This window comes from Barbus barbus (genome assembly GCF_936440315.1).
Source record: "Barbus barbus genome assembly, chromosome: 42".
In the NCBI taxonomy this organism is placed as follows: Eukaryota; Metazoa; Chordata; class Actinopteri; order Cypriniformes; family Cyprinidae; genus Barbus; species Barbus barbus.
The window spans coordinates 10,181,167-10,193,178 of record NC_136720.1 but is presented as its reverse complement, the minus strand read 5'-3'; the positions used below and the strand labels follow the sequence as shown (position 1 = coordinate 10,193,178).

The window sequence follows — 12,012 nt, the reverse complement described above, 5'->3', positions numbered from 1 at the left end:
CTAACACTGTTCGGGAAGCAAACACACTCTGTCAGTTTAAATCTAGATTAAAGACCCATCTCTTTAACCTGGTTTACACATAATACACTATCGCATTTCTATCATTCAAATCCGTTAAAGGATTGTTAGGCTGCATTAATTAGGTCAACCGGAACTGGGAACGTTTCCCAAAACACCTGATGTACTTGTTACATTGTTAGAAGAACTGCATCTACACTAATATTAGTCTTTCTTTCTTATTCTGAGGTCACCGTAGCCACCCAGATCCAGACGGTGGATCAGCACCTAGAGATGACCTCTACAGCCAGGACACCTAGATGAGCCCCAGAGACTGATCCCCAGTGAAGACCGTCTCCAAGACGGCCATCGGGACAAGACCACAGGAACCCAGATGAGTCCTTTGCACAATCTGATTCTGTTTTAGCCTAGATTTAAACTGCCGGTTTTGTCTGGCCAGAGGAGAATGACACTATTTCGACAAACTATTTTCCCGTCTAAATACTGTAAAGCTGATATAAAGCCACCCAGCTTTATATCAAGCCGATGTAAAGCTGCTTTGACACAATTTGCATTGTTAAAAGCGCTATACAAATAATCTTGACTTGAACATGACGGTTGAGTCGTGTTAGAAAGCAAAGTGTGGGTAATGTTCGGTTAAACACTGTGCTGTAGCTGCTGCAATTATAAAAGCTAGCTGCACATTTGTCATTTAAATATAATTATATGTGAAATATACAGAAATGTAGTGGGAAGAAAAATTTAATATGTGGTATCGGTTTAAGATGAATAACAATAATATATATATAAAAAAATGTTTTAATTCTTCAATGTTGTATTTTTTTTTGTTAATTTTATGACAAGTGAAAATTATGCACTTAACCAATTAATTGAAGAGCACTGATTTGATGCAGAAATCAATATTAGAGTGTTGTGTATTCCTCACTGTTGTCTGGTGTGTGTTTTTATGAATGCACAGATGGAAGACCTTGGGGCTGAATTCAGAGGGTGACATTTTGAAAATGAGAGCACTCCGGTTCAGAACGAATGAGGTAAACCCAAACAAGTATCAGTAGCACAATCATTTTAAACAATGCAGTAAAATCAGGGTTAAGGTCATTGACACAACGTGAGGTCGTATTTATTTTTTAACGTGTGAAAATTTCGGACTCATTGTGCAATCACATTTACACACTGCCTCCGAAACTTTCGTCCGTCAAAAAAAATTCGGATCAGGTTTGATTTTCTGCATTTTCGCATCCGTAGCATGCATTTTGATAGGAAAGGATGGGGAATACGGAAAAACGCATGCAAACATTTCGGACTCGATGACCTTTAGAATAAAAAAAAAGATGTGTCTGGCAGCTTAAGCGTAATAATAAATATAGGGTGGATTTCAGAAGCCTTTGGATTTGGCACTGGAGAGGGGTGTCTCAAAGTCTGCCCGAGATCCTTCCAGTAACATGTAGAAGGGTCATTCTCAGGAAATAGTGCTATATGCATTGAACTTGGTACTGATAAGTAATTATTCAGAAACGCTATTTTTATTAACTATTTATTAAAGGCCAAACGGGTTAAAGTTGTGACATAAGCACAAATAGCTGAAAAAAGAGCATGTATGTAGCATGCGATTTGTAATTGTATAAGTTAGCTGGGTACCTGTCTGTTCAAACGTGGGGGAAAGAAAAACAGCTGCCAGCTGCCATCTGAATAGCAAAAGAACATAACACAAGCAAAGATTAACAGTCCTATTTAAGGACAGAGAGAGAAAAAGCAAAACTGATGTTTGAAGTCATTTGCAGTGATTAGTATTGTTGAAATGATTGACGAGGTTATCAAGAAGGCTTGAACGAGCAGCGGCTCCTCTTCCTCCATTACTTTGACACTTTTTTTTGTGCAAATCAGCTGATGCGTCATCCTGAAAACAGAAAATTCTTAAGCATTTTTCCAAACCTTATGACTGCAGTGGCTCTAATAATAGCGTAATGAAGTTGAAGAGATTAGTGTAATTTAATGTGGTAATATCGGCCTTGCATGGCCACACAACGGCACGTTTTAAAGCACACATACAGCAGATCCTGCGTTTGACATGTTTATTGAAGGCACTGTCAGTCTTTAACGTGAGACTGCATGAGGTAGAAGGAGCACTGGGTTTCATGTTACACAGCTGCAGTGAGACTGTCAATGTAGAAATGAGGTTAAGGAAATGAGCTTGGCACAGTATCTGCAAATCTTGAAACGCTAACTCCAAAGAAAACAGACAAGATGAAAATTTGTCCAACAATGATATTTTGTATATAGCACATATGTTCATATACACAGCCTTCAACAGTATCTTCCACTATTTCAAATGAGACGGCATTATAAAACATTAAGTCAAACAAGGCTAAATGTAAAGCAGTTGGTCTTTTTGGTCAAGGATTTGTAACTTGGCACTAGTCGTTATTACACTTTTTACAGCGGGTTGTGGATATTTTTGACACACTCCATGTGTGTTGACAGTTACGATAATTGTAGATGTCACGATTTTGTGCAATAAAAGCAAAAATGAGTTTGTCCTTAATGTTTAAGAGTCTTTGCGCCCTCAGGACAGCATCAGAAGTCTTTGGAGGAGGAATAAGGTAAGTGTAGTGAACACGCTGGACAGCAGGGTGGCACTGTTGCTCTTGTGGAGTCCCAGATCTGAGGTGGTGCAGGACTGGGGTAGTTGCGTTGCCGTTGAGCTGTAGTCACCGTTTTGCAGGAGGAAGTTGTGTGTGAGTGCAGAGAATGTGTCTGGACCGTATGGCACTTGAACTGTCTGGATGAGGGTCTTGTGTCCCGGGTAAGTGACCTGGACATAGGAAGCAACATCGATGTAACAAACTGTTATTCAATGTCTGTATGAAAAAGAAATGTTTAAGTTGCAAATGGGCACAATTCATCTGTCTATATTGTGATTAATAACATTTTTGTAAAAAGACCGGTTATAGTTGTCCAAGATTGGCTGCAAACAGTGTCCCCATGTGTTTTTTGTTTTGTATTAGGCAATGTTCTGTAATGTTGTAAATGTATATTGTTTTAAGCGTGTATCTGTGTTAATGTGCTGTACTGTTTCCTGTAAAAACTTCAAGTTTTTGATTTTACTGCAAAAGTGTGTAATGTATCAAAATTTGCAGTGTTTCTTAGTTCTATATTCTTTGTACAATTTGAAGTTTAATTGCAAGCATAGGTGTTTCTGACGAGTTAAACTGCACTCTAACATTCTACAAACAACATACAGCTAACAATGTTACAATTTAGAGTGCAGTTTAACTCATCAGAAACACCTATGCTTGCAATTAAACTTCAAATTGTACAAAGAATATAGAACTAAGAAACACTGCAAATTTTGAAACGATACACACTTTTACAGTAAAGTTGTTTTTCTAAAGAAAATACTTAAACTGGCTTTTGGGAAAACAAAAATACTATAAACTACCCTTATGCTACAGTGGCGTACCTTATTCGACAAAACTTCTCAATCATCTATTAGCTTTCACCAAGTTAGACCTTTGGTTTTCCTTCTATCCCTTCATGTATGAATTAAACTATCTACTATGAAGCCCTGCTTAAGCCTCAGTTCTTATCCCCACCGTCACACTACTAACTCGTCTAAAACATCTATATATAGTATGGTCCATATAAGTTGACACGCAGATTCAAAATTCCAGTTAATGAATATGGGCTTGAAGTGCACACTCTGAGCATTCATTTTAGTCTAGTCTAATCACCACACAGTTCTTTCATATGTAATTGTTTCTGTCAACCCGCATCATGCTGTCAAAGGAGCTCTATGCCGGTGAAAGACAATGGTTAGGCTTCAAAAACAAAAATCCATCACACACATAGGAGTGGCCAAATCAACAATTTGGTAAATTCTGAGAAAAGAAAAAACACCACCACCGAGCTCAGTATTCCAGGATGTTCACCGAGGACAACAGTGGTGGATGATCGGACCATCCTTTACACTAGAAAGAAAAACCCTTTCACAACAGCATCCAGCCAAGAGGAAAAACTCTCCAGGAGGTATGCAATCAAGAGAAGACTTCACGAAAGCAAATACAGAGGGTGCAAGCAAGGCCAGATTAGACTTACAAAAAACATTAAAAAAAAGCCACACCACTTCTGGAAAAGTATTCTTGGGACTGCTGAAATGAATCAAATATCAACCTGTACCACAATGACACAAGAAAAAAGTATGGAGAAAGCTCATGATCCAAAGCATACAACATCTGTGAAACATTGTGGAGCAGTGTGATGGCCGGAGCATGCATGGCTTCCAGTGGCACTGGTGTTTTAGTGATGACGTGACACGACAGAAGCTGCCAGAAGAATTCTGAAGTGCATAGGGGGATATACTCTCTACCCAGATTCAGTCAAATGCAGCAAAGTTGATTGGACGGCACTTAGTACAAATGAACGATGACGCAAAATCAACCCAAAAGTTTTTCCAAGGGAAAAAAAATGGATTATTCTGCAATGGCCAAGTCAATCTCCTTATCTCAACACAACTGAGCATGGATTTTACTTGCTCAAGACACAACTAAAGGCAGAAAGACAACTGAAATCAGCTGCAGTAAAGGCCTGGCAAAGCATCACAAAAAAGGAAACCCAGTCTCTGGTGATGTCCATGAGTTCCAGACTTCTCAATTAAATATTACACATATATATATATATACAAACTTTTTACTTTACATTTACTTGTGCAATTACACTTGAGCCCCTGAAAATGGGAGGACTGTGTCTAAAACTGGTTGTAATCTTAAATTTTTGTTCAAGCCATTCAATTAAAGCTTAAAGTCTGCACTTCAATTTCAGCTTGATTGTTTTATTTTAATTCTATTCTGGTGGCATACAGACCCAAAAATAAGCAAAAATTGTGTCCAGTTATATATGGGCCTGACTTGTGCATGCATGTGTGCATATACACAATTGAAGACAAAATTATTAGCCCTCCCAATTAAATTTATATTCTTTTTCAAATATTTCCCAAGTGATATTTAACAGGCTAAAGGGAATTTTAACAGTATTTCTTCTTATAAATATTTTTTTCTTTCAGACTAAACCTTATTTGTTTCAATTTGCTTGGAATAAAATCATTTACAAAACAAATGGGTCTGGTCAATGTTATTAACCTCCTTAAGAAATTATCTGTTTCATTAGTTACGGAACAAACAACTGTTGTCCAACGGCTTGCCTAGCTAACCAAACTTGCCTAATTAACCCTCTAAGCCAGGGGTAGGCAACGTTGGTCCTGGAGTGCCGATGTCCTGCAGAGTTTAGCACCAACCCTGAAAAAACCCTCACCTGCCTGTAGCCTTAGTAATTCTGAAGGCCTTGATTAGCTTGTTCAGGTGCGTTTGATTAGGGTTGGAGCTAAAGTCTACAGGACAGCGGCACTCCAGGCCCGACGTTGCCTACCCCTGCTCGAAGCCTTTAAATTGCACTGTAAGCTGAGGATTAGTATCTTGCAAAACAACTACTAAAATAATATGTACTTTCATAATGGCAAAGACAAAAAAATATTTTACACTTCAGAAAAACATTTGTTAATGCTCATAAAGTAGGAGAAGCATATACATGTTTATCAAAGCGTTTAAGTGTCAAGAACTGCCGTGAGAAGTATTATCAAGAAGTTTGAACAGACCCACACAGTGGACAACAGTGGCAGGACGCAAAAGATTTAGAAAACTTTAAAAAGAAATCTAGTGACAGAGGTTTCTAAAGACCCAAGAACAACTGCCAAGACGCTAGTGAATGATTTAGCCATGTCTAGGACTGATGTCTCCACGAAGATGGACACTAGAGGCCCACGCAAGAATGGACTGTGAGGTTGCCGAACAAGAAAAAAAAAAACACTTCTGAAGAAGAGACACCTCCAAGCTTCACTGAAGGACAAGATGGAGACAAATTATGCATTCTGGAAACTTGTCCTTTGGTCAGATGAGACAAAACTACAGCTCTTTGGCCCTAGAGATGCTGCCTATGTTTGGAGAAAGAAGGGAGAGGCGCTAAACCCAAAGAACACCGTTCCCACAGTGAAACGTGGCAGTGGGAGTATAATGTCGTGGGGATGTATCGGTGCATTTCTCGTCAGGGTCAAAGGAATCATGAAAGAGGCAGACCACGAGAAGACTTTAAAAGACAACCACAGACGATCTGCAGCAAAACATGGTTTGGGTCAATGTTTTGTCTTCCAGCATGATAACGACCCAAAGCATACCTCGCTTCTGCTGAAGAACTCCCTCCAAATGAGCAAAGTGAACATCTTTGGACTTCTGTGTGCCCCACTGATTTTCTATTGGATTCTTTGTGCAGGCCAGTCAGAGTCCATGCCAGGACACCAACAAATCTGGTGGAGCTTGAGAGATTTGCTAAGGAAGAATGGGCTGCGACTCCTCAGGAGGACATGCCTGAAACTTGTTCACAACTACAACAAACGACTAAAGGCTGTTATCAAGCAAAAGGGATTCACCATTGGCTATTAACATCAGAGGGTTTATAGTTTACCTTTTTTATTCTTGGTCATAATTTTGTTTCTATTTGTATTAATAAATTTAGTTTCTATTTGTATTAATAAACTATTATGTTTAGAAATGCTGTGTTTAATTTTTTTTTCTCTCTGTTCAACAGCACATGGGAATTATAAAAAAAAAATGAAATATTTTATAGGGGGCTAATAATGTTGTCTTCAACTGTGTGTGTGTGTGTGTGTATATATCATTTTTTTTCTTACACCTACAAGAAAGTAGTGGTTTTATGTAGGTGTTAAAATAATAATAATAATACAAATAAAAAAATACATATACACAAACACACACATATAAAATATTTAAAAAAAATTCTTACACCTACAAGAAAGTAGTGTTTTTTTGTAGGTGTTAAAATAATAATAATTTCTTAAAAAAAACAAAAAACAAATATATTTTTTTTTTACACCTACAAAAAACTACTTTCTCAAAATGTATTTTAGGTATTGCTGACTTTTCCTTAACACTTAATGCAATTTTACCCATATACGTTGATTGCTTTACTCATAAACTAACATTAACAATAAACTAATGTCAAAGAATGCAGTGCTTCCTTGTGCGGGTGAAATAACTGATCCTGCAAAGACGCTACACAAAGAAATCCTGAAAATAATACAATCTACTTGACAAACACACATTGACCTTTCTCAGACTACTTTACAATAATGCTTCTATTGCATTATTTATTCCGGCCTTACTCTAGATATTTCCAAGGCTCCTTTTAACTGATAATCACTTTTACTATCTAAACCTCTTATTTAGTCTCAGGGAATGAAGCCTTTGCCCCAAATTTACAATTAAACAATTTGTTTCTCCCCAATGAACCGTATATCCTGGACTGAGCGATGTGAAAACAGCCCACTTTACACGAGGTGCTCAGAGAAGGCTGCCAACACTTATGGTTCAACTAGGCCAAGTACTAATCACTCTTTTCCTAAATATATAGTTTTGTGATACTGTTGTTGAACAAGACAGAGTAAAATCACACTGTTGAAATTGAGGACTCAACACTTTGAGCTATGAAACTCCCTACAAGGCGGCCTGATCTTACTTTGATTGTGTAGTTTCCGGGCAGCAGCAGTCTGTAGTATTCCCCGTTATGATCTGTCCTGAAGGGACAAAGGTTTCTTCTCCCCTCTACCTCCACTACAGCGTTTTGGACAGGCTTCCCATACGAGTCCATCACTACTCCTTTCACCCCTGTGCAAAAACAAACAAACAAATACATAAATCTTTCACTTCACGTTTCATAAAGGTACTTTTCCTCATATTTGGGCAGCCAGCTAATATCACAACATGACAGTGATCAAAGGGAACATATTTTGTTTATCAAATGGAAAATACGTTTTCTTCCTTTCCTATAATATTTTACATACACCTGCATGACCTCCATCCATTAAGGAGGTGCTACGCCAGCAAGTTGCTGTCTTACGTACGCGTCAAAGACTTTTTAAAGGTGCACGGCCAATGTTAGAAGCGGTCAACCGCAACTTGACTGTAAACAATATAGTGATCTCAGTGAGGTATTATGACACTCTAGCTGCTCCAGTTAAACATTGTTTGCCCCGTAGTTTAAAAGGTGTGGTGACGCGTATTGGTTTCCGATCCCACTGTTTGTTTGCGGATGGATTACAGGGACTGTCGTGTCAACGCTGGGTGTGGACAGTGCCTTTGTCCCTGTGACTCAGCTGTGGGATTGTCCCGTCGCTAAAGATCAGGGATTGGATGGTGTGTGTTTGTGCTATTTAATTGTGACTGTAACAGGATATGTTTATTGTGCCACAATAATCCATCCGCCCTAATCTTTTAATCCACTTTATTTTGCAATGTGGAAGTAAACAGTTTTCTGTAAATGGACCTGACTTCCAATTCGTTAGCTGCTATAGGCAAATGAGAAGAATACCGCTTTGCAGTTTCAAGCAGCATAACGAGCTGTTTTGTAGAGCTAAAAACAGTCCAATGACACCAGTAGCCCTTCACAGGAAAAACAGGTGGATAATTGAGTGTAGGCTCGAATGATAAATCAAGTGACATCATGCGCTTGATTTTTTTTTTAAACATGTTTGCTCAACTTGTTTGGTCACTCATAGGGCCCTATGATTTATGCAATACAGACAACACACAGATTCCAGCCTTTATGGCATTTATACTGTAACACAGTCCGAGATTTTGAATAATACATAATTTTTATAATGGCTAATTTGGATAATCAAATCAAGAGATAGACTACTGTACTTCATAAAACCACTGCTACTTAAATGCAAAATCTGCATAGCCATTTGTGAATGAGCACCATGATTGTGTGCACCTAACTCTTTACATCTCGCTATATGACATGCTATCCATAAACTTCATCTCCTGCTCTGACAGTTCTCTTCATCAGAATTTTACAATTTCAACTATCAGCATTTCATGAACACAGAAACGCAAAGGTCTTAATTTAAATATTAAACTCTGACATAAGTAGAAGTGAAGTGTGGCCAAGTATGGTGACCCATTTAACCCATCCAAGTGCACACACACACACCGTGAACACACACCCGGAGCAGTGGGCAGCCATATTGATGCGGCGCCTGGGGAGCAGTTGGGGGTTTGGTGCCTTGTTCAAGGGTCTCACCTCAGTCGTGGTATTGAGGGTACAAGAGAGCGCTGGTTATTCACTCCCCCCACTGACAATTCCTGCCGGACATGAGACTCAAACCACCGACCTTCAGGTTACAAGTCCGACTTTCTATCCATTAAGCCACGACTGCCATTGAACATTGTACATTGAACAATAATTAACACAATAAGTAATAATACATTTTTTTGGTCACACTTTATTTTAAGGTGCAATTTTCACAATTAAAAAAAACATTAACTATGACTTTTGCCTTAACCTCTTAATTGGCTGCGTATTAATAGTAAGGTACTACTATTAAGGCTTTATAAGTACTAATAAACAGCCAATATGTTAGTAATAGTCATGCTAATAATCAACTACTAAATATAGTGACAATTAATCCCTAAACTAAAGTGTTACCTTTAACATTTATTGTGCATAAATGCGTTCATTTCATTACATCAATTCGATTGTTAATGTTCTATGCCTTCATTTCTGTGTATATATTGTAATACTCTATTATATATGATAAGAAAATGTCACATGTACGCTTGTGAGCACAGCCTTGTTTTGTCTGCCTACCTAGGTGTACTTGCTGCATGTAAGCCAGTAGTGCGGGTTTGTTGGCCGCCCATAGGCCTGGAAGCTGCTCCTCTGGAGGATACTTGCAGCAAGAGATTTCCAGCGTGAGCTCTAAACATTGCGCCCACACATAGTTATAGTCTTGCATTCCCCCTAAGAGAACAACACATGAGTATGTAACTGTTACAAAACAGCAACAAATAATCTCAGTGTCTCAAGTGGCATTAAATGGATTATATACTTTTAGATTTTACAATCCTATTCCAAAAAGTAATCATTACAATTACTAAATCACAATATCAGCCATGTTTGCAGGTAAACTCTCATGAACAATTATTAAACTGATGCTTACAACCCTTTTACCTGGTAGAGGATACCAGTAATATCCGTTAGTGATGCCGTGGGTGAAGTCCTGCAAATCGTAACAGCTGTTTCCTTTGTGCATCTCGCTGTGGCTGTAGGAGTAGGTCTTTGCCAGGTGGACAAACACATCATCGTCGGGGGAGATGCTGAGGCTTCCTTGCAGCTCGCTTCCTGAAACAAAGTCAATCACATTACTGTTTTACGTAGTTGGACTCAAAAGAACTCCAACAGAATCGTTGTTCATCATTAAGACAGTTGTTTAAACTTTTTATGCGTTTTGAAAATGATAACTTCATTACTTTTAAAACTATTTCTGCCTATAATGACATGTTACTACAGACAACCATTCTCACAATGATAATAATTTTAATAATACTAAGAAAAAAACAACACATAACACTGGTTTGCCTGCCCCACAGGTTGTTAATGCAAGTTAATTACCATAAATGCATGAAGCTTTTAAAACCTCACAATATCGGTGCATGCCTTCAACCCTGTGAAGCCTAGCATATGAAAGGCACAAATAATAACATTGTAATAGTAAATCAATAAATAAGACACGACATAACAGTTTTTATCAAAAGGTACACAATTTTCAAATCAATTTTAAAACAGTAGGCATGTGCTTGCTGACAACAAATTCATATTCCATGCGTCAGCCTTTTATTAATCACATACCATACAGATCTTATGCACCAGAGAAATAAGAGTGCGATCATCTTTAGAATTCTGTCTTTCAAATTCTGTTTGTGTGGTAGCTCTATGGCATCGCTGTTAAAGATGAAGTAGAATTTCTTAATGTACAGTTCACAATATCATGAGCATTGTAATGTTCAAAGCAGATGTCAAATGTCCCACTACGACCTTACCTTCATGATCTAGAAATATAAACAGAAAACAGAAGACAAGTGCAGTGCTGAAAAGGGGCAGAGCTACATAAGGTCTATTAGAGAACATAAAGCTCAAATTGAAGGAGAAATCAAAATAAAACAAAATAAATATAAATTAATATAAAATATAAATTAAATTAAAATAAGATAAACTTCAATTACATTTTTAGAGGCTCAAACTAAGCAAAAATATTAAATTTGGTGCAACTGATGATATTTATGACCAAAAACAAGATGAACTATACTAAAACTGGATGTCTTGTAATTTACATAAAAACAATGTAATGCAAATACAGTAGAGAGACAAGTAAAAGATTCCTCAAAAGCATACTGCATCGGTCAATATTTTAAGATTTTCTAAAAATGTATGGATGATCAAGTAAGCCTAAGTTCCTATGTGTTGTTGATCTTGAAATATTACTAACATTAATAATATTCTTACATTCTTTAAAACATTTTCTGACATTTACTTGGTAAAAATCACAAAAACGTCACAGCAAAAACACACGTGTACCGGGGGGGGGGGGGGGTGCTTTTATAGTAATTTAGAAGTTTACTTGCTGGAAAACTATAAACTGTAAAGCAAACAAGGATAAACTACATTGTGAACAAAATATTTCTCTATATTTCTCATGCTATTGAAAATTTACAGGACTTACAGTTTTCATTTCAAATATGACACAGTAAGCTTTATACAGTTAACATTAACATGAATCTCTATCAATTAAAAAAAAAAAAGGATATAGCTTCATTAGCAACTGACCTCCATTGCTATTGTCATAGGGATAGCTGGCCACCACCGCTCCTCCGTGGAGATTGGCAGAGAGGACGAAACTTTCCGACTTTAGCCAGTCCATTACGGCCCTGACCTCCTTCTCCCTTGCCTGATCTGTTTTACTCTCAAACACATCTGGAAAATTGCGATTCAGGTCCACTCCGTTCTTATTGTACCTGTGGGGGAAATCAGTTACACCATAAAACAGGTTCAATAAATCTTTTCAGAAATAATTGCGACTATAAACTGTAT

General features: G+C 37.7%; 1 protein-coding gene across 1 annotated transcript in view; it reads right to left on the bottom strand.

Annotated features, from left to right (window-relative positions):
• Positions 1–2,076: 2,076 nt before the first annotated feature.
• Positions 2,077–12,012, bottom strand: part of LOC306861593 (carboxypeptidase M-like) — a 49,988-nt gene continuing 40,052 nt past the window's right edge. The window contains exons 5-9 of the mRNA XM_079403962.1: positions 11,749–11,936; positions 10,096–10,266; positions 9,733–9,885; positions 7,600–7,748; positions 2,077–2,830 (exon numbers count right to left, since the gene is read on the bottom strand). Of these exons, the coding sequence (XP_079260088.1) occupies positions 2,582–2,830; positions 7,600–7,748; positions 9,733–9,885; positions 10,096–10,266; positions 11,749–11,936 (910 nt within the window). The 3' untranslated portion in view covers positions 2,077–2,581. The remainder of the gene's footprint in view (positions 2,831–7,599; positions 7,749–9,732; positions 9,886–10,095; positions 10,267–11,748; positions 11,937–12,012) is intronic.